Genomic DNA, 23,812 nt, shown 5'->3' on the forward strand with positions numbered 1-23,812 from the left:
CATCAGATATTTACATTGTGATTCATAACAGTAGCAAAATTACAGTTATGAAGTAGCAAAAAATAATAATTTTATGGATGGGTGTTACCACAACATCAAGAACTGTATTAAGTGGTCGTGACCTTAAGAAGGTTGAGAAAAACTGCTTTACAGGATTGATGAATGGAGCCATGTTGAGTTGCTGTAAGTTTTTCAGGCTGTAGTCCATGTTCCAGAAGCATTCTCTCCTGATGTTTCACCTACATTCTCAGAGGTTGGGAGGTCTCATACAGCCCAAAAAACTTACAGCAACTCAGTGATTTTGGCCATGAAAGCCTTCGACAACACATGGAGCCATGTTCAGTTACATGAGACTTATACTCCCATGTAACTGCATGCAGGATCATGGCCTCACATTGATGGATAGTTACACTCCTCATGGATAGGGTTATGGTGACTAAACAGGATTCTGCTGCAACTATCCAATTAAATGGATGCTACAACTCCTCAGTATAAGGTTAGTCACCTTTTTTATATACAAAAGTCTCAATGCTTTCCAGAGAGAAGCAGGTCTGATGGATCCACACAAAAATTGCATCCACTCCAAACAAAGAGCCAAAGCCTATCTGAGAGATATATGCCATTTTATTTCCATGTCAGGAGCGATTTGAGAAACTGCAAATTGCTTCTGGTGTGAGAGAATTGGCTGTCTGCAAGGACATTGCCCAGAGAATGCCCAAATGTGTTACCACCCTGTGGGAGGCTTCTCTCACATCTCCGCATTGGAAGCTGGAGCTGAGAGACAGGAGCTCACCCTGCTCCCCGGATTCGAACCGCCGACCTTTTGGTCAGCATTCCTGCCGGCACAAGAGTTTAACCCATTGTGCCACTGGGGGCTCCTAGATACATGCCATGATGCCTTGCTATACTGCCATATATCAAAAACATAAGCTCTGGTAGTAGATCCAGAATTCTGGAACTCCTTCCCTGGGCAAAATATACCAGCCTCATCAAGATTGGTTTTCAAACACATTCTTGTTCCAATCTGTTTCTGAATGCATCGTACTGTGTGTGTAAGGGGGAGGGGGGTATTTCAAGCTTCTAATTGTAATTAACAATCACGTTGTAATTGACCACAGTTAATTACTGTAATTTATTTGTTTCTCCCCTCCCCTCGTGATCTTTTCAAGGATTTCAAAACTTTTTTGTAACCTCATTTGTCACAGCAGTGTTTCCTGAAAGGTGGGTGGGAGAAATCTCTTAAATGCATCAATAGAGAGCTATCAATAAATATTACGGAGGATGTTAGATGAAAGGACAGCCTAAAGCACATTAATGCTTGAAGCACAAGATCGAAACAGAGCTAGTTCAAACAGGGCACAGTCCATTAAAACACTGTCTCTGAAATAAATGCCAACTTTGTATGGACGCAACACGGCTCTCACTCAACTCCCTCTTATTACAGTGTTTTTTTTAAAAGTACAGGTTTATAGTAAATTGTGCCTAGTAGGTTTTTTTTAATGTGTTGGATGTTCGAATCCAGGGAAAGTGTGGATGAGCTCCCTCTGTCAGCTCCAGCTCCCCATGTGGAGACATGAGAGAAGCTTCCCACAAGGATGGTAAAGCATTAAAAACATCTGGGCGTCCCCTGGGCAACATCCTTTCAGACGGCCAATTCTCTCACACCATAAACGACTTGCAGTTTCTCAAGTCACTCCTGACACGAAAAAAAATGTAAATAAACTTTTTGTGATTTTTAAGATTGGACTCTGCATGCTTTCGTCCTAAGCTCTTAATTCTTTACAGCCACATCACATGGTACTTCACGCTCTGCTCGCTAATGAGCTAATGCTCAACTTTTGTATCCTGTTTGTTTTTGGATGCTCTGCTATACAGTGTTCCCTCGCTACTTCGCGGTTCGCTTATTGCAGACCTGCTATTTCGCGGGGTTTTGCGTCCTGGCAAGGATGGCATGTGGAAGGGGGTTTCACACTCCTCCTTGGGAGAGAGACAGTCAATCATTTAAAAAAAGAGAGGGGGGAAACAAAAGTCAGTATGTAAATCACGGCCTTATAGCTCCTTCCTTATAGCTAGCCAAAAAAAAGTGTGCAGGGCCTTCAAATTTCTCCTCACTTCTGCCTCACCCTTGGAATGCTATATATATATATATCTCCCTACTTCTGGATTTTCACTTTTCGCAGGTGGTCCTGGAATGTAACCCCCACGATAAGTGAGGGAACACTGTATACTTAGGGTAGTTTTCCCTAACACAAAGAAAGCTTTGAATTACTGCTTCAATTGCTTATGTAGCTAAGGATTTCTCAGATTCTTAGGTTCAACTCCTTCTTTGCTTCCTTCCTCATTTAGATCTAGTAGACAGAGTTATCATCTGTGTGGTTCAACACATTAAAAACATGGCATACAAACAATGAAACAACAATCACTAGAGACAGCACAGATTTAAAAAAAGACAAGATAAAAACCACCATGCCATATAAAACCAAAGTAAAAACCAGCAGCAAAATAGAAGAGCGCTAAGGTCTAAAAGCGCTAAAAACAGGTCTTAACTTCACTGGGAGAATTAAAAGTCCTCCGCTCATCACAGAAAAGACCACAACATAGGCACCAGGACAGCATTCCGCATATGGAGTGCCACCTCTTAAAAGAACTCTGCTTTAGTATTTCTCTAAAATTAGCACAATTACTGGAGAGAAGAGTGTATGAAAAGGAATGGATGTTTCTATACATTGTGAAATAGCCACCATATGCCACACCAGAGTCAAAGTGGGAAGGTGTTGGTGGGGGTCAATGATCTGATGGATGTGGGAGTCAATGGAAAAGTCAGCAGAACACAGATGCCTAGAGGAGGAGGATGGCTCCTTTTCAATCCAAAGTTCCTTTCCTCAGCATGGCTCCCCATCATCTTCGTCACCGGCATCCCCACTGTAACCTCCAGCAAGCCCAGCATAACCCCCTGTGTAGGCCTTGCGTCCCACGCAGGGAGCCATGGGGCCTGGGGGGCTGGGAGAAAAGTCTAGGGAGTCACTAACACTGAAGATGTATTTATCCCACAGGTAGCGTTCGAGGTCAGGGGCCAAAGCGGGTGGATCAGAGCCTCTCAGGCTCCCCATGGATGCCGTGTGCTTCTCGAAAATCCGCCGGCGATACTTGAACTCCAGGATGGTCTTGGTGTAGGTGTTGAGTGTCAGCACAGAAGCTGACATGCAGAGCGTAAAAGACAGCCAGGCCATGCTAAGATGGACAGAAAACAGAGGGGTTGCAAGACGAGAGAGAGGCAGGAGATAAAGTCAAGATTCATCTTTTCATCTAGGCCCCCAACATAATCATAACAAATCAGAGCGGGCATCATACTGTAGAATTAATGCAATGTGAACCCCCTTGAATTGCCATGGCTCAAAGCTACGCTATCACCGAAGTGTTAGTCTTCCTTCTCTGCCAAAGACTGGGTGTTTCACCAAACTATGAATCCCAGGCTTCCATAGCATTGAGTCCGGATGTGTGGAAGTATGGTCATAAGACCATGGAATGGTTAATTGGCTCAATCAAAAGAGATGCAATACTGAAAGTACTCAAGACAATACTTTGAGGATTTTGGTGGCGCAATTAGTTAAACCCTTGTGCTGCTGAACTGCTGACCTGAATGTTGGCAGTTCAAATCTGCAGGATGGGGTGAGCTCCCGCTGTTAGCTCTAGCTCCTGCCAACCTAGCAGTTTGAAAACATGCCAACGTGAGTCAATAAATAGGTACCGCTTCAGTGGGAAAGGCATAAGACGCTCCAAGCAGTCATGCCGGTCACACAACCAGGAGGTGACAACACAGGCAACTCAGCTTGAAAATGGAGAACAGCACCTCCCCAGAGCCAGAGATGAGCATTACCTCCAAAGCCGGAATTGAAAGAAGAAGCCCTTGCCTTGGTTTGTGTTTGCGTGTCTCATTGTATTGTAACAAGGCATTGAATATTTGCCGGTATCTGTTTACACTGTAATCCACTCTGAGTACCCACGAGGAGAAGGGCCATATAAATATAAATAAATAAAGTATTATTTATTTATATTTATATAAATAAAATATTATTATTATTATTATTATTAAATAATATAAATAAAGTATTACTATTATTATTATTATTATTATTATTATTATTATTATTATTTCCATTATCTACATTAAAGCAATTGTAGTAGAATAGGGGGTTGGGTGTGATAAAGTCCCCAAAAGCAAGGATCTTAGAAAAAAGCCTGTTTTTTGTTTTTATCATTTCAGGCAAGCAAGGAATTCCCACTTCATAGGCAACTGTAAACATTAGCTTCCTGGGGATTTCCTGCTTATTTTAAGCTGGGGGAGCAATCGGCATGCTGCTCCTGTAAACAAGAAGCCTGAATTCATAGCCATTCTGCCTGACATGGTCTGCAAACTCACTGTATTATCATTGTGACTTACTAGAGAATTGAACTCAGTTTTTACATAACAGAGTTTACTGCCCTCTTGTCATAGGAATAAACCATAGATGTATCCTAAGAAGTGCTTTCATCTGAAAAATTCTACTCCTCCACATTAGTGTCTGACAAATTCCCTTTCTTCTTCCATCCATTTCACTTCCAGTCTTCTGCCCCTCTTTCCCCCCATCCTTATGTGGTCCATAGAATTATAGGAGAAAGATGTTTAATGTCATAAAATGGAAACGCTTGCATTGCTCTCTTCTCAAAGACTGGTGACTCACCCAAAGGACCACCCATAATACCACGTCTGAGGTCTCCAGTCTTTTGGTCCCAGGTTCACAGCCACTTGAAAGACAGTCATGTACATCATGTGGGCCACCATGCCTAGAAGCCCTATTGAAAAAAGGTCAGTGAGTTATAGTTTTTGATACACGCAGCTAGTAGTAAATAATAAGATGGTGTTTCTCAAACCTAAGGAATGCTCTCCCAAGCTAGGATTTGGAACTTCATTTGTGGGCCCGTTCATACTACACAGTTATAGCACTATGATTCCACTTTAACTGCGACAGCTAGGAGCCCCTGGTGGTGCAATAGGTTAAACCCTTCTGCCGGCAGGACTGCTGACAGCTCCAGCTTCTCATGTGGGGACATGAGAGAAGCCACCCACAGGATGGTAAAACATCCGGGTGTCCCCTGGGCAACGTCCTTGAAAATGGCCAGTTCTCTCACGCCAGAAGCGATTTGCAGTTTCTCAAGTCGTTCCTGACATGAAAAAAAGAACTGCTACAGCTGCATCCTATGGAATTCTGGATTTGTAATTTAGGGAAGTACTCTAGTTCTGTGGAACCCCTTCGACGCTGCCATATAATCCAGATTATCAAAGCAGATAATCCACATTATCTGCTTTGAACTTGATTATATGAGTCAACACTGCCATATAATCCAGTTCAAATCAGATAATCTGGATTTTATATGGCAGTGTAGAAGGGGCCAGGCTCTTTCCATTTGGCATCTCAATTGAAATACAAGCAGGATAACAACAACAACAACAACAACAACAACAACAACAACAACAACAATTTAGAATCCTAAGATTCCATGGGGCAGAACATGGTAACTAAAGTGGAATTAGAGTGCTATAATAGTGTAATGTGAAGGGGTTAAAGCTTGGACAAGACTCCTCATGCTTTCCCTCCTCGCTAATTGAACTCAATTTACACCAATTGAATCAGGCCTAGAGCAAAGAAGGAAAGTGAGAGGATTCGAGAGAGAAAGTGGGACAATTTAAAAGCAGGGAGACAACCAAGGATTAAAAAGAACTGTTCATGTTAAATCAGGACAGTTGGAGTGTATGTTTCTGGACTCTGGAACCTGCTGAGGGATTATTGGAGTTGTAATCTAAAATAGTAACTTTCCCAAGCTCTTTGCACAAATGGACAGGGAAAAAAAATCACCATTTTGACAGATTGTTAGGGTGCTCCAGCCAATGGCTTCAGATTCCCTCCTTTTTGCCTCCGGCAATGAACAGACGCCATCCATCCATCGATCACTCAGGCTGCAAAATGATGCCAGCTACCTTGGCCTGCCCTTTATTGAACTGCCTGAACAGTTTGCTGTGAATTACATGCGTATGTAGGAATTTAAACATGTGCCATAACCCTCCAGGAGCAAACTACAGGGGATACATAAATAAATGTAACAAAGCACTTTTTATTTTCATTTTGAACGAAAAGCAGCCTCAAGGAAGCTCGATATTTTGAGGAAGAGGATGGCAGAATGCTTAATCTTCTGCCAGCCAGCCATTTTCATTACTCAGAATCTCACCTCAAATGCATTTCATTATTGAAAACACCAGCAAGCCCGCGGCTTCTTTACATATATTTATTCGCAAGGAGAAGTTAATTTGTCTATTGCTGGTCCATGTCCATTTTGCATGTATTTACCCGTAAGCCTGTTTGGTTCCATTTGCATATTGCTCTAGGTTTTTTAAAGAATATATTCATCCAAAATACACCCTTGAAATGCATATGTAATTACTGAATTTAGATTGCATTTTCTCTTAACCTCCATAATTCAAAAACTAAACAAAATATTTATCAGCTTTTCTTAAATCCCAAAACTGTTTCAGAACATTAAAGAATTGTTTTTAAAAAAAACAGGGAGTAAATTATTGTTCCCAATTATACATTTAGTTCAGGAAGTAAATAAAATTATTCGATCCATTTATTTTACACCGCAATGTGTAAAGATCAAATTAATCAAATATGGTGATGTAGATCAGCCAGAGTCTGATGGCTTTAACTGATGATCTAGAGAGTATTGTGAGCTTTCCTGTGGAACAAAGTAATGTGCCCTCAAGTCCGGGAAATTCAGGTCTGGGAAATGATGGTTCTCTTTGTGAGAAAACTGGCTCAGAAAGTGCAGGGTCTCAAGGCCAGTTAGAGGAGCCAGAAGGAGCAACAAGAGATAAGGAGTTGAGTGAAGAGCTGAGTGATATGGAGGGTTCCCAGGAGAAACCACCTGCAGCTACAGAGATCAACAAAAGTATTCATTTACAAATCAGAGCCGAAAATAGATCTCGTCAGTCGGAGAGATTATGTGGGAAAGTTGTGGAGAAAATTCACGGGCTTCAAAGTACAAGAAAGGAGATTCCATCTGAACATGAGGAAGAACTTCCTGACTGTGAGAGCCGTTCAGCAGTGGAACTCTCTGCCCCGGAGTGTGGTGGAGGCTCCTTCTTTGGAAGCTTTTAAACAGAGACTGGATGGCCCATGAGGTCTCTTCCAACTCTTTGATTCTATGATTCTATGAAGCATAATGCTTTCATGGGTGTCTATTAAACAACAAGCTGATTACTTTAAGGGCAGTTCAGGCAACACTGCGTTTGAGTGAGAAGCTAAGCCTGAGTTCTCTGGTTCATTATTCAAATCAAGCCTTGGTTCTGGATTTTAATATCCTAGAAGTTTTCTATGTTCTTGTTCATGTACTTCTGTACAAATCTTTACTACTTATAGCTTCTTGCTTGTGGAGTTATGCTGTACTTGTGATTTCTAGCTGTTCCTGCACTTTGTCACCTCTGGAACTTTATGAGACATTTGGATTGTTGTTTGGTTATCACCTGTTGCAAAACCTTTTTTGATTATATATTTTCCTTTCTTATTCCTACTTTTTATATGTTTTACAATAAACTGTTTGCTTATATTCCTGGACTCTTGTATGATGCGGTGGTCGGTCATGGGTGTTTCCAGGCCTGGAGTGCAACATACAGATCACTAACCTAAAAATAAGAACTTCTCCAAGTAAATCAATTGTGAGTAGACTTTAGGCTTTGCAGTTTGTTTATGTTACCACTTTGGGTTTCTTTTTAGATAGAAAAGATATAACAACAACAACAACAAAATTTTATGACTAAGCTTTTCACTAAATATTTCACTAAAACGTCAAGATCCAACAGCCAAAGTGAGATATAAAATGGTAGGGTAGCTTCTGTATAAGTTTAGGCTGTGATCAAAGCTAGGAAGCAATTCATTTTTCTAATATGTTACTTTATGAAGTACTTATATTTGCAATGCATTTACTTTTTCTGCATGCAATGGCCATTACTGTATATGTTGTTTGCCATCACTCTTTATGTGCTGCCCGAGCCCCCTTCCACACAGTACAATAAAATCCCACATTATCTGCTTTGAACTGGAATATGTGACAGTGTGGACTTAACCCAGTTCAAAGCAAATATTGTGGGAATTTCTGCCTTGATATTCTGGGTTATATGACTGTGTGGAAGGGCCCTCAGTCTGAGAAATGGAAAAGAGAGGAGGAAGGGTCACTTGAGTGCATGCTTCGTGCTATGTCCAGAAATGTTGGCTTTCCAATACTTTTGGCATTTTTCTCAGCATTAACATGGAGCCCCCGGTGGCGCAGTGGGTTAAACCCCTGTGCTGGCAGGACTGAAGACCGACAGGTCGCAGGTTCGAATCTGGGGAGAGGCGGATGAGCTCCCTCTATCAGCTCTAGCTCCTCATGCGAGGACATGAGAGAAGCCTCCCACAAGGATGATAAAAACATCAAAAATCATCCGGGCGTCCCCTGGGCAACGTCCTTGCAGACGGCCAATTCTCTCACACCAGGAGCGACTTGCAGTTTCTCAAGTCGCTCCTGACACGACAAAAAAAAAAGCATTAACATGCAATATCTGAACTGGCCATATGGGGGAACCAAGGAGCATTTTTTCTGCATCTTCTAACAGCACAGTAGTAATAGTAATGGTAAGGTGACAGTTATTCAACCAGTTTCTTGCCCAGACTGCTCTTACAAGTCATGTGAGAATAAGTTGCAACAAGTTCATTTTGAAAGAAACATTGCAAGCTCTTAATTAAGATACCTGAGAGAACGGTGATCACAGCAGCGAAAGCATTGATCTTGAGTCCGTCAATGAAATTGGCATAGTAGACAGCATCCAAGCACATCAGCAAGAAGCCCACAGTCAGGAGGATGATATAAAGAAATTCTGAGGCAACAGAAAGCCACAGTACCCCTGACAGAGGGAAACATTGAGAGGAGGATTAGCACTGTAGTACCAACTCTAAGTCCCAGAGTTTTTAAATGAAAGAAAATACTAATGGTCAGGCTACCTCTATGCAGATACCCTCACTGATTGACTTTGCAAACTTCATGGCCACTTAAATGCTAATTCAAGCTCACTAATTGCAACATTCGCATGTGCTTTAAACAGACAAGGGTTCTTTCTGCTATCCTGGACATTCCACAGGTATATATACACCCCAATTGCCTCACCTCCAGCAGACCTCTGAAGATTTATTTATTTTGTGTCAAAAGCATTCACATGAGAGAAGCCACCCACAGGATGGTAAAACATCCGGGTGTCCCCTGGACAACGTCCTTGAAGATGGCCAATTCTCTCACACTGATAAAAGAGAGGGAGCGCAGGCAGCTAAATAATTTTAGACCAAAAACAGGCAACAGCGACTGCATAGTCTGTAGCTTTAAACAATTCTGCCTTTGTGCATGAGGCAGGGCATTGTGGGCAAGCATACTGATGCCAGACCCCACCAACAGATGCAGGCGAAGCATCAGGAGGGAATGTTACTGAACCATGGCCATACAGCCCAAAAAACTCACAGCAACCCACAAATGTATTAATATCTGCTACAAGTCACTAAAATGGATTAACGTATTAGCCTTTACATATGTTATGTGTTCATGTATGTGCCTTCAAGTTGCCTGAAAACTTATGGTGACCCAATATTTTCATAAGGTTTTCTTAAGCAAAGAATACTCAGAGGAAGTTTTGCTAGTTGATTCCTTTTGAAATCTAGGCCCTTTCAACACTGCCATATAATCCAGATTATCAAAGCAGATAATCCACATTATCTGCTTTGAACTTGATTATCTGATTCTATAATGCCATATAATCCATTTCAAAACAGATAATCTGGATTTTATACACTTAAACTTCCAAGATTAGTCATAACTTGGTGCCTTTGGGATATTTAGGCCATCGGAAGAAGGAAAAGGCAAAATCACCTCTTAGTATTCCTTACCTATGAAATTCATAGGGCCAGCATAAGTTGACAGGTGATTTGCACATACCCACACAAATGCATTATTCTGGTTTATAAGTGTTTGTATGAGGAAAACCATACATCTGTATACTTGAAGGTAGTGTAATGTATCTTTGAAAAATGTCCTACAACTTGTTGTACAGCATCACTTTGTAGAATGGCAGGTGCCCTTTTGAGCTGAGGAAATAGAGAACAGGATGTCTTATGGAGGAGAGAAGAAACTAATGACTTGATTGCCATGAAAAGAGAAAGTGAATGTGTCCTAAGGTGATTAGAGCAATTACATTTACATCTGAGGATAAATGTAATGTCCAGGTAAGGTCCTGTTAACTTCCCAGGTATATGCACCAGCCAATAGGAGTTCATTAATTTATATTGATATGCGGATATATCAGGCCTGGGCACACTTCAGCTGTTCAGATGTTTTAGACTACAACTCCCACAATTCCTATCATCCTACTAGCTATTAGGAATTGTGGGAGTTGCAGTCCAAAACACGTGGAGAGCCAAAGTTTGCCCAAGCCTGGGATATAGCCACATGCATGGTGAGGAAAGAAAAGACAGCTGCTGCTGTCGTATTACTTAACATTATCTAATCCAGTGAATATGGTAGGAACAACTTTTTGTACCAAGCTGATTCACTGTGGGGAACTATATGGCTTCCAAGACCAGTTTGAGTTTGGATTAAAGCAGGCGAGTGTGACATTGACAGGGTCAAACCAGGACAGGATACTGCAGACTGGAGCTGAGATATGTATACAGCCTTCATGTAGAGCAAACAAATGTTTTGTAAAAGCATATAAATAGAGAAAGGGAGTATTTTTCATTCTTGTTATTTATGAGTATTGCAAAATACTTAATAAAGGCAAAGGTTTCCCCTGACATTTATGACTTCATCACATTAGTGAATGAATTCAACTTAAATCCGGTTTCTGTTTCCTACAGAATTCTGGTGTTTGTAGTTTAGGGAGGAGACTTTTTAACATCCGCACTAAACTACAAACCCCAGAATTCTGCAGAAGGCAGAAACCAGATTTAAAGTGGTTCTCAACCTGTGGGTCCCCAGATGTTTTGGCCTTCAACTCCCAGAAATCCTAACAGCTGGTAAACTAGCTGGGATTTCTGGGAGTTGTAGGCCAAAACATCTGGGGACCCACAGGTTGAGAACCACTGCTCTACTGTGATGAAGTAGTAAGTCTAGTCATGTCCGACTCTGGTGGGTGGTGCTCATCTCCATTTCTAAGCCAAAGAGCCAGTGTTGTCCATAGACACCTCCAAGGTCATGTGGCCAGCATGACTACATGGAGCCGTGTATACCTTCCCTCCGAGGTGGTATCTATGATGTACTGACATTTGCATGTTTTTGAACTGCTAGATTGGCAGAAGCTGGGGCTAACAGCAGGAGCGCACTCTACTCCCTGGATTCGAACTTGCCAACCTTTCAGTCAGCAAGTTCAGCAACTCGGCAGTTTAAAATACTTAGCAATGCATAATTTAATTTCAAATTAATTTGTTTACAGTAAATTGGTTTTGTGATAAGCATATATCTTTAAATTCATATTCCTGCTATAAAGTGCTGACTGTCAAAAACGACTGGCAAATTCTGAATTATAAGAAGATAGTTGGATCCTGTAGTCCAGGCACGTCGACTGAAATAACAATTAAGACTATTTGCTTTAAGGATGAGCATCATTTATTTCGGATGTTGTGAGTTTCCCGGGCTGTATGGCCATGTTCCAATAGCATTTTCTCCTGACGTTTCACCTGCATTTATGGCAGGCATCCTCAGAGGTTGTGATAGATGCAGGCTAAACATCAGGAAAGAATGTTTCTGGAACATGGCCATACATCTCGGAAAACTCACAACAACCCAGTGATTCTGGCCATGAAATCCTTTGACAATATCATTTATTTATTAAATATTGTTATCCTTTAAACTGCACCAAGATTCTTTCTTGTCATAGTTGTAGTAACATACTAGTATGGATACCTCCCTGGAAATATGCCATTGAGGAACTGTAGGGTGTGACAGGTGTGTTACATTGTTATAACCAAAGTACAAAATTGCTCTGCTTGAATCATTAATTTCACTCAGTTCATTAGTTCCTACACTGTAAACAACCCTTTCGTCCTTGCAAGTTCCATTTCTGATTTTCGATGTTTATTGAGCATATATCTAGCAGCAGACAACAATGAAATACTACATCATAATATTTTATAGGTAATGCACGCTCCGTGTAATTTAAAATAAATAATAACAACCCCAGAGGAAAATTAATAGATGGAAGTTTATCTACTGCACTTGCTATCACTTTCCTGAATGTTTCTGCCTTTATTATAGCACATGGGGCGGGACAGCAGGCAGGGAATTTATGGGATGGCCAAAACCAATAACTTGGAGAGACCAGATTGCTTTCCACGGCTTATGGGCTTAACCCTGTCCTTTTGGAAAAGGTTCCGCTGCGCACAACTGTTTTCAATGTAGAAAGTCTTAGTCTCAATCACCAGCTGCGATTTAAGAGTATTTTATGGGGCCAGCCCTACCATTAGATAGAATGTGACAACTGCCTCAGTGAAACTCAGGCTGGATCTATACTGCCATTTCATAGAATCATAGAATAATAGCGTTGGAAGAGACCACATGGGCCATCTAGTCCAACCCCCAGCCATACAGGAAAAACATAAAGTACCACTGACAAATGGCCATCCAGTCTCTGTTTCAAAGCTTCCAAGGATGGATCTTCCACCACACTACAAGGCGGAGAGTTCCACTGTTGAACAGCTATTACAGTCAGGAAGTTTTTCCTAATGTTCAGGTGGAATCTCTTCTCCTGTAATTTGAACCCATTGCTCTGAGTCCAAGTCTCCAGGGTAGCAATAAACAAGTCTGCTTCCTCTTCCTTAGAACATCCTTTCACATATTTATACATGGCCATCATGTCTCCTCTCTCTTCTGCAGGGTAAAGAGACCCAGCTCTTTAAGACGCTCCTCATAGGGATTTATGGTCTCCAGACCTTTGATCATTTTAGTCATCCTCCTCCGGACACTTTCCAGTTTGTCAATATCTCTTTTGAACTGTGGTGCCCAGAACTGGACACAGTATTCCAGGTGAGGTCTGATCAAAGTAGACTAGAGAGACACCATGACGTCCCTCGATCTAGACCAGGGGTCCCCAAACTAAGGCCCGGGGGCCAGATAAGGCCCTCCAAGGTCATTTACCCGGCCCTCATTCAGGGTCAAACTAAGTCTGAAATGACTTGAAAGCACACAACAACAACAACAATCCTATCTCATCAGCCAAAAGCAGGCCCACGCTTCCCATTGAAACACTAATAAGTTTATATTTGTTAAGGAGCCGCCACCAGAGTCAGACATGACTGGACTTAATGTCAGGGGACTACCTTTACCTTTACCTTTTTTATATTTGTTAAAATTGTTCTTCATTTTAATTATATTGTTTTAAGTGGGGGTTTATTTGCAATACAAATAAGATATGTGCAGTGTGCATAGGAATTCATTCATGCTTTTTTTCAAATTATAATCCAACCCTCTGACAGGTTTGAGGGACTGTGAACTGGACCTCTGTTTAAAAGGTTTGAGGACCCTTGATCTCGACACTGTACTCGTTTCGTTACAGTCCAAAATCCCATTGGCTTTTTTAGCTGCTGCATCACACTGTTGGCTCATGTTTATTTATTTATTTATTTATTTACTATATTTTTATATACCGCCCCTCTCAGCCCAGAGGTGACTTGGAGCAGCTCAACTTGTCCAACTTGTTGTCCACGAAGAATCCAGGATCTTTCTCAAATGGACTATTGTTGAGCCAGGAATCACCTATTATATGGTCCTTGTAAACCAGGTCTGCATAACTTGTGACCCTCAGCCGGTAGGCTGTTAGGAATGGTGGGAGTTGAAGTCCAATACACCTGAAGGGCCAAAGCTTGCCCATACCTGCTTTAGCCAAATTTGGACTTTAGGGAACTATTTTCCAGCTTTTTTCCCATTCCACAGAATGCCAAATTAAAGGCTGCAGTTGATTTCCTGTGTTTGAAGTTATATTTATTAAAAATTCATAACAACGATGTCCATTTTGAATGTAATTTGCTCTGCTCTGACTTCCAATATCTCACCTTTTTCGGACTCCGGGGGAAGCTCGATGAAGCTCCGGCACTTCTCCGCTGGCAGGCAGGAAAGAAACACAGAAGGAGACAACAGTGATTTAACCGGAATTGGCACAGCCTCTGAACAAATCTTGCCAGGAAACCCCATGATAGGGTCACCTTGGCGTTGCCATAAGTCAGAAACAATTTGAGGGTACACAACAACAAGAACAAGGTGCTGAGTATGGCAAGAACTCAGATTCACCTTGGTTAAGGTGCCCACATCACTGAAAGGAAATTTTACGAATGACCAGCCATCAGATTAGATTGCCACTAATATGGCGTCCAGCTTCGGCTTTAACTGAGATAACATGCACCTCCTAAAAACCATGTCGTAAACAGGATAAACACAACCACATATATGCTCGCCTAATATCATTGTCAGAAATATTAAAAATGTATTACAAAAATGTGAGTCAAGCAGTGAAAGAGTTAATAGGCTGAAGCCTATTAGGGTCAGGGGGCCAAAACTAGAATCGTCCTGAGGAGAATGAGTAGGCCAAAGCCTGTTACAGTCAGTGGGCCAAAGCTAGTGTTGTTCTGAGGAGAGTGAGTAGGCCGAAGCCTGTTACAGTCAGTGGGCCAAAGCTAGTGTTATCCTGAGGAGAGTGAGTAGGCCAAAACCTGTTACAGTCAGTGGGCCAAAGCTAGTGTCGTCCTGAGGAGAGTGAGTAGCCCGAAACCTGTTAGTCAGTGGACCAAAGCTAGTGTCATCCTGAGGAGAGTGAGTAGGCCAAAACCTGTTACAGTCAGTGGGCCAAAGCCAGTGTTGTCCTGAGGAGAGTGAGTAGGCCGAAGCCTGTTACAGTCAATGGGCCAAAGCTAGTGTCGTCCTGAGGAGAGTGAGTAGCCCGAAACCTGTTAGAGTCAGTGGACCAAAGCTAGTGTCGCCCTGAGGAGAGTGAGTAGCCCGAAGCCTGTTAGAGTCAGTGGGCCAAAGCTAGTGTCGTCCTGAGGAGAGTGAGTAGGCCGAAGCCTGTTACACTCAGTGGACCAAAGCTAGTATTGTCCTGAGGAGAGTGAGTAGGCTGAAGCCTGTTAGAGTCACTGGATCAAAGCTAGTGTCGCCCTGAGGAGATTGAGTAGGCCGAAGCCTGTTAGAATCAGTGGGCCAAAGCTAGTGTCGTCCTGAGGAGAGTGAGTAGGCCAAAGTCTGTTAGAGTCAGTGGGCCAAAGCTAGTGTCGTCCTGAGGAGAGTGAGTAGGCCAAAGCCTGTTACAGTCAGTGAGCCAAAGCTAGTGTCGTCATCAGGAGAGTGAGTAGGCCAAAGCCTGTTACAGTCAGTGAGCCAAAGCTAGTGTCATCGTCAGGAGAGTGAGTAGGCCAAAGGCTGTTACAGTCAGTAGGCCAAAGCTAGTGTCGTCCTGAGGAGAGTGAGTAGGCCGAAGCCTGTTACAGTCAGTGGGCCAAAGCTAGTATCGTCCTGAGGAGAGTGAGTAGGCCGAAGCCTGTTACAGTCAGTGGGCCAAAGCTAGTATCGTCCTGAGGAGAGTGAGTAGGCTAAAGCCTGTTATAGTCAGTGGACCAAAGTTAGTGTCATCCTGAGGAGAGTGAGTAGGCCAAAACCTGTTAGAGTCAGTGGGCCAAAGCTAGTGTCGTCCTGAGGAGAGTGAGTAGGCAGAAGCCTGTTACAGTCAGTGATCCAAAGGAGAGTGAGTAAAGCTACTGTGTATTTGTTTATTTGTGTTATGGAAACCTTGTTATTGTAAATAGTGCAACTATATTATTTTGCTACAAAGAAAAGCCTCCTAAGGAAAATATGACATTGGTCTGCATGTTGTTGTAAGTTTTCTGGGCTGTATGGCCATGTTCCAGAAGCATTCCCTCCTGACGTTTCGCCTGCATCTATGGTAGGCATCCTCAGAGGTTGTGAGGTCTGTGTGTTTTTGTTCTTTTTATCACTTTGAGCTACTGGTACTGGCTCATGCTGTTGCTAATAAGTTACTCTGTTGTACATTTATGAGAAGGGTCTCACAATCTCTGGGGTTGCCTGCCACAGATGTGGGTGAAACGTCAGGAGAGAATGCTTCTGGAACATGGCCATACATCCCGGAAAACTCACAGCAACCCAACCAATCCGTTTTTTACATTTATTTATTTGTTTGTTTGCAGCATTTGTATACTGCCTTTCTCATCCAGAGGCGACTACATGGAACTGAGAGAGCCTTTCTTTTCATTCTTCATCTCTGAGAGCAAAACATTTTGAACCATCTCTTACATCCATGACAATAATGCATTATAGCCTGGAGAACAGAGCCATAATTCTAGCTCAGCTGGGAGTTATTCTCCAAATGTTTTTTTTTTCCCATACAAACTCTGCTGTAGAGACTCTAATCCTTGTCTCTTCTTCCTTGTCTCATTTTTTTTCATGTCAGGAGCGACTTACAAGTTGCTTCTGGTATGAGAGAAATGGCCATCTGCAAGGACGTTGTCCAGAGGTTTTTTTTTTTAATGTTTTAATGTTTTTTTTTAATGTTTTCTTAATGTTTTTGTCGACTGTAAACTGCCTGGAAAAGGCAGTATACAATTATGGTAAGTAAATAAATAAATTAATAACCAAATATCTTCCTTATTGGAGGCTTCTCTCATGTCCCCGCATGGGGAGTTGGAGCTGACAGAGAGAGCTTGTGGTGGTACAGCTGTACCAGGAGCTCCAATTCTGTTTGCTTTGCATTAAATGTTTGTTTGCAGTCCCAGGCTTGGGATTTTGCAGCAGGGTGGCTTCATGTTATAGTTTGCAATCATAGGGCAAGCCACCTGTCAATTATCGTTAGGTTCCCTGGTCCCACCCCTTTTTTAGTTTTGGAGGGAATAGGAGCCTTTTTGAGTCAGTTCTCACAGAGAAGCCTTACGCACAGCACATAAAACCTAGAGCTCCTGTAGAAAGCTTCGTCTTCTACAGCTTGGCCAGGGAGAAAAGGCTCTACAGCTTGGCCAGGGTTTTACAGCCCACAGCTTGCCCAAGGATCATACAGCATTACAGCTCCTTTGCTGAGGGACTTCAGCCAGCCATCACTGAAACCTGAACTCCTTCTTTTCCCCTGGAAGTCTACAAAGCTCTGCTTGGTAAGGGTCTCTCACAGAAGCCAGACGCAGTTGGTACCGGGTGCAGGGGCTCCACGCCAACAGAGGCAAGTACAGACTGCCCAGATTAGAAGTTAAGGATTTCCCCATTAGTTAGTATATAGTTATGAAGATAGTGCCTGTTCCCAGTGAACAAGATTGCAAGAGCCAATAGACTGTTAAGAAAGCTTGAAAGTACCTGTTTGTTTTCCTCAATAAAGAACTTTGTTGGATTTACTTTAAGCAATCTAAAGACTCTGTTTGGGGGAATGTAAGGGCCTTTAATCTGAGGCAGCCCCAGCGTCCCGTTGGGCACAGAGAATTTATGTCCTGTCTACAGTCTAATGCACAGGCCAAGCGTGCGACAGCACAGAGCTCATCTGCGCTCTCCCCAGATTCAAACTTCCAACCTGTCAGTCATCAGTCCTGCCGGCACAAGGGTTTAACCCACTGCATATGAAGTGCTAAATTGGACCCAAAGCTATTCTAGTTTCATTTGTAGTTTTGATTGGTGGTAAAGCAGGGCCTCAGGAGGGACAGCATCTTCCACTTATGTTGTGTGCCTTCAAGCCATTTCTGGAACTCTGAAAACCAGGGTTCGAATCTCCGCTTAACCATGGAAACTCACACTCTTTCAGCCCTTGAAGAAGGCAAAAATAAAAGCCCCTTGAACAAATCGTGATAAGAAAAACCTGGGATAGGGTCACAAAAAGTCAGAGATGACTTGAAGGCACAAAACAATATTTTGGAAAATCTAGACTTTCTCAGCAAACCACACTCCTGTTTTTTGAAAATGGAATAGCCCTAGTGGGATTCCTAGAAATCTCCACAAATAGCAACCCCATTGTAAAACTGGGTATGGCACCAATAGCAATCAAGAAAAGATGTCAAGGTGTATACAGCTATATCTATATTGCAAGAATTCACAGTTCTTTTTAAAACGATCTGGAATTGTCCATGTGTGTGTATGCTTTTAAGTCACCTGTTGATTTATGGTGACCCCATGAATTTCATATGCGTTTCCTAGACAAGAAAAAATAAAGTTCCCCTAATTGTCCTGGAATGGCCTGTCAGTCACAAGCCACAGTGTTATTGCTGCTACCTCTAATAGCAAACCCAGCCAATACACTAGTAAGATGAAAAAGGCAAAAACATAAACTAATTTGATAGAGGAAGAAAACATAAGATGTGAAAAAGTACAAGGAAAAAAGATCATGAGGTGGGAAGAAAATCTTTAGCGGACAGAAAACTCCAAAGAGTTCAGGATTAAGAACATTCAGGATCACGTAACAATGAATATAATTTGGGGAGGGGACGGTGAGAAAATGGGTGGAATCACAGAATGAAGCATCTTGGAATGGGGAATTCCTGACTCTGTATGGCAACATTTTGTTACAGTTTCACACACACATACACTTAGTCCAAATGTCTGCCGATCTATCTATCTATCTATCTATCTATCTATCTATCTATCTATCTATCCAGCCATCCTACCTTTACTCCAGATTGCCATACAGTCTGGAAATTATCAATCTACATTATAAACCCCTCAAAACCAGACACCAAATATTGAAGTAACTATCAGGCATTGATTACACCACTCTCCCATGCAATCACACCAGTGCTCAGCTTTTTACAACAAAGTAATGCAGTGCTTTTTACAACAAAGAAATGCAGAAAAGCAGGGCCAAAAAACAAATTAAGCCTGAGCTCTCCCTGGAAACCAAAATTACTAAGTTGAGGAGATTGTACTTTGGACATATCATGATACGATATAATTTAGTGGGGGAAAATGATAGCACTTGGTAAAGTGAGAGACAATAGGAAAAAGAGAAAGACCTCCTTATAGGTGGAGGGACTCAATAAGAGAGACCATTGTCCTGACCTTACATGACTTGAGCTCAGGTTGTTGTTCTCTCATAGGTTACCATAAATCGAAACCAATTTTATAACACATAATATCAACGACAATTTCTCAACACTAATCCCATATTCTAACCACCATATCATAATTGCATAATTGATGTAGATCAGTAGTTCCCAATCTTTTTAGACCAGGGACCACTTGACCAGGGACCACTCTCCAACATTAGTACCAAAAGGGTTACAAATCAGTTTTGGTCAACTTTAGATTTTGTTTGGTTCTTTGGGGTGCTGATTCAGAAAATTGCATTGGATAGACCATATCAGCTCTAGTTTCTGATACAGAACATATGCCATCCAGTAGTCACTATCTGCCTGCCCACAGAAAACCATATTTAATAATCTAGATGTGGTAGTAGTAATCTTTTATGGGTAGTCAACCTCTCCCCTTACGACATCCCCGTTGCCCCGTCACTATAAGAGGGTTTTGTGAGACCAGTCACTCTCATTGCCGTGTGGTTTTGAGGCAGTGGTGTACTAATGGTGAGGCCATGGACCATATTTTCATTCTTGAGGATCAATGGTGGTCCATGGACCACAGGTTGGGAACCACTGCTGTAGATGGATGATGGATATCATGCATGAAGATGGGATTTTGTAGTGAGAGGACAGGTTCCTGCCCTCTGGCCTTTACAGAAGAGACAATACAGGAAGAAATGGACAGTGAAGGATGGGATAAAGAAAACATTACCTCTACATGTGGTAGCTGCAGTAAATGTCTCTGTACTAGTCCATCATTTCTATTTATTTTGCTAACCTGATGTGCCACCCATCCCATTCCTTTCCCATCCTTTAATCCCTGTAGACTTGGCTCTAACAATAATAATTGCTTCCACCACAACAGAACCCACTGCCTTGAAATATGTCCCCATTATATACCTCCATGATGTTCCTCACATGAGAGCCAGAAGCCCGTGTGGAAATAGCGGAAAGAGAACTTGTCTTCACCCGTCTCCCAGATGTATTGGACCACATGTGGGTCCATAGTCACATTCGACTCAATTGTGTCATTGCTGTTGACAGGCACACAGTTCCCTTTCTTGACAGCTGAGAGGCAAGGTGGCTTGACGACTTTGTGGGTCCCTTCGCACCAATAGCTGGTGCAGAAAGCCGACACCGAAAAGCAGAGAGCAAGAGAATTGAGGCCCAAGGACAGCATTGAGCGAGACCTTCGGCTTAGCTTAATCATGGTCCCAGTTTTCCAAGAAAATTCAGGAGTTGATGGTTCTGTTGCTTGAAGCCCAACCTGAGTTCCCCAGTTCACCAGAAAGTCATGCTCAGTGGAATAATAATTCTGGTATTTTCAAGTTCAGCTGTACAGAAGACATTCTTGACCAAGTTTCTCCATTCGTAAAGAACAAGAGAGCGGATTTCCTTGTGACCATAATTTGTGCCTCCTTATTTATATATGATAGCCTTTCCATTAAATATGTCCACAGAAAAGCAGTAACTAACAAACTAGAAATCCTATCAGCAATTAACCTCTTTTTCTTAAGAGCTAGTAACTTGAGAAAGTAAGGTCAGAGAAAGAGCTTCTTCAATGCAGAAAAGAGAGTTTAGGGCCTTAGGAAGAGTGCATTTGGAAATAAAATCAGCTATATTCTCCTAGATAGGAATTAGGGTGAATGAATTCGCACACAGAGGGCAAGGAGCCAATTTTCTTTAACTCTCCAGATTATGATTGAAGGTCTGTGGAAAGAGTAATTATTGACAAGCTGTTCAGTTTCTGCTAAAGATATCTTTAAAGAGATCTTTAAAACTTTCACTAATTGCTAACCCTGTCTCCTTTCTTTACCGTATTAAGACAAAAAATCATTAATAGTCTTGTTAAAAACCAATTATAGCCCATTCACTGAGATTAAGCAATCTTTCTAATTAAAATCTGAAATCCCTTAAGATATTTTAAAGAGTGCTGATGAGTTTAAAGCATATGTCTCTAGAATCCCCTAGAGTTATGAGTAATTTTAGATCTCCCCCTCCCACACACAAGTAATAAAGCCTCTTTTGAATGGGCAGAGGAATTCACCCTAACATGCCATCCTCCCCATACACAGAATTGCATCTGCTAAGGTCTGAGCACTGCACAGGTGCACTGAGATATATAGAGCACTGGAATACAGTAGTTTCAGAGCAAGAATTTCCCCCAGAGAATTAGGATAACGGCTGAAGGACTGACGATGGAAACATTCCATCACAGTTGAAGGAACTGTGTCAAGAGTTGACAGGTTTATCTTGGAGCTTAGCAATCTGGAAGTTACTGGCTCTGATCTTCCACTGTGAGGAAAGGTTCAGAGATAACTTCCAAAGGACATTCCCAAACTTCCAAAACTGTCAGCATGTACAGACCTGGCTCTGACCTTCCAGTATGAGGAAAAGTTCAGAGATAACTTCCAAAGGACATTCCCAAACATCCAAAACTGTCAGCATGTACAGACCTGGCTCTGATCTTCCACTATGAGGAAAAGTTCAGAGATAACCTCCAAAGGACATTCCCCAAACTTCCAAAAGTGTCAGCATGTACAGACCTGGCAAGCACCAAACATTCTTTGAAGGATCATTAGAGAATTGAGCAAGATCCAAGACAACAAACCCTGCTCTTTCAAGTAGTTTTCTGCAAAATCCTGTTAAGTCAAACACCTTTCATTCTGGACCCTTTTTGCTACTAAACTAGGAACCTGGCTACTACAAATATCAGGCCAAAGGGCCCATAATCCCTGAGCCTGAAAGTTTACTCTCCTAATCTCCGACAGACTTGCTTCTGTAGAACAGAAATTAAAAGATATCTATTGCTTATTTTAAGAACCACTATCATCATTTGCAATTCCCCTCCATTCCTATCTAGTCTACTTTATCCTTCCTGTCAGGGGTTTTCCTTTGGCCTTCCCAATTTCTGTAAGAAACTGTCTTCCATCTGCCTCAATAGGGTTACGTGCTTCTGTCCCCGACACCCACACAGCCTTGTTCTTTGGGGATCAGACAGCTCAGAAGTCTTGCTTGTTCTTCCTCCTTTAAGAATTATATCCTAATCCACTTTCCCTCTTGCACGAAGGAATCCAATCTCTTCCCTTCTGTCCTGAATCCATTGCTGTCTCCCTTCAAAAATCGCCTTCCGTCCTTTCACATGAGACTGCAGTTTTGCTTTCTCTTCTCAGTGTATACCACAAAGAAAAAATCAAAACACAGCAAGGTAGATAGTGAGTCGTTTGTGGCGTGAAATCTTCTCTCTGTCTTGAAACCTTCTGAATGGAACGGCTGTCGCAAAAAGAGTGAGAAAACCCAAAGTTTGTACAAAGGTGAAGAATTAGAATGCTGTTAAAAAAAATGCAAGGAAATTAAGCAAGATACATTTCTGGAGGTGAACCGCTTTGCCAAAGTGATCCAAAGAAAAGAAACCTTTTGTAACGTTGGACAGGGCCTTTTGGTCTGTTCTCTCTAGGAGATAAATGACCAAATTCGGGAAAGCATCCAAAATGTTCCTCATTAAACAACAGAAGGTGATGATGTAGCTTCAGAGTTCTTGCCTGGTGGCAGGTTACCTGGTCCTGTTATCCAAATTATCAAAGAAGCAGAAAAGACGCGGTGCTCAGGAAGTTTCAGGTTTTTTTTCCCCTTCAGAAATAGTTTTGTTTACAGTTTGGACAGAAGGTTGCCCCATAGGTGTCCCCAAACGTGTCTCTGGTCTCACCTGGAGTCTCTTCCAGTTGATTTGATGGATGGAGACTGACTTTGAAATGTTCAGGAGAACCAAACTTGGAGAACAATGAGACACGTCGCCTGGAGGTTTGCCCCCAGTGAAGAATGGATACTCACAAGATGCTGTCCCAAGGAAAACCAGCGTCCCTCCGGCAAAGAGATGTGCAAGGAAGCACCGATCCCAAGGGTTCAACCTGTGCAGTGTAAAGAATGCTTCCCAAATGCTGCACAGCAGGAAGACTCAGGAGGTTCCTCCAGAGGCAGCTGGTCGGAGTGGAGAAGTGGCATCAGCACTGTGATAAATGAGCAGGCAGCAAAGAGCTCCGGCACCCTCTGGCGCGGCACAGTCCCCGGGGATTGGAATCAGGAGAGAAGCGTGGAGGCGGCAGCTGATTAAAAAACCTCTTCATTAGTGCCAAGGGGGTACTGGTGCCAAGTGCCAGGGATTAGCATCTAATAAACGGGAAGGGAGGGGAAAGGAAGGAAAGAGGAGAAGGAGAAGAAGAGGGCAGAGCATCACACAGAGCAGGGCTTTGGTCTCCCCTTTTGCAATAGGCTGGGCTCTCAAGAGAGGATGAGAAATTGGATGCAGAGATGAGGGAGCAGCTGGGGTCAGAAGGGATGGAGTGGACGAAGGCAAAGAGAAAGAAAGCTCCTGACTGGGAGGCAAGAATGAGAGACAGAGAAAAGAAAAAGGGAGAGAACTAAGAAAAAGACAGCCAACTTGAACAGCACTGGAAAGATAATGGGAGCCTGGTCAATAATTGGGGGGTGGGGGGAGGCATGCATGTTAATGTGTTGGATGATCAATGCCACAGAGGGATCATTATTTCGAAAGTGAAACCTTTCCCAAGACCAAAATCTTTAGCTCTTTTTTTTCCAGCCAGAAACATTTTGTGCAGATGTTTATTCAGTTGTTATTGCAGCAATGTGGTTACAGCTGTGTA

The 23,812-nt window shown here is 42.3% G+C and overlaps 1 protein-coding gene across 1 annotated transcript; it reads right to left on the reverse strand.

The window, feature by feature from the left end:
* Positions 1-680: 680 nt before the first annotated feature.
* Positions 681-23,812, reverse strand: LOC132777861 (germ cell-specific gene 1-like protein). Its single transcript, XM_060780376.2, has 5 exons — positions 20,052-23,812; positions 14,157-14,204; positions 8,822-8,974; positions 4,722-4,833; positions 681-3,231 (listed from the first exon to the last, which is right to left on the reverse strand). Exons 1-5 carry the CDS (start codon positions 20,359-20,361, stop codon positions 2,883-2,885), a joined length of 972 nt encoding a protein of 323 aa, XP_060636359.1. The 5' UTR covers positions 20,362-23,812; the 3' UTR covers positions 681-2,882.

This window comes from Anolis sagrei, chromosome 6 (genome assembly GCF_037176765.1).
Source record: "Anolis sagrei isolate rAnoSag1 chromosome 6, rAnoSag1.mat, whole genome shotgun sequence".
Lineage (NCBI taxonomy): Eukaryota > Metazoa > Chordata > Lepidosauria > Squamata > Dactyloidae > Anolis > Anolis sagrei.

Coding starts and splice junctions, on each gene's coding strand:
- LOC132777861 (XM_060780376.2), bottom strand. CDS start 20,361: ATGATTAAGCTAAGCCGAAGGTCTCGCTCAATGCTGTCCTTGGGCCTC. Junction 4,834..8,821: donor TGTGATCACCGTTCTCTCAG/GTATCTTAATTA, acceptor TTTTTTCAATAG/GGCTTCTAGGCATGGTGGCC. Junction 3,232..4,721: donor TATTATGGGTGGTCCTTTGG/GTGAGTCACCAG, acceptor TGTCCATCTTAG/CATGGCCTGGCTGTCTTTTA.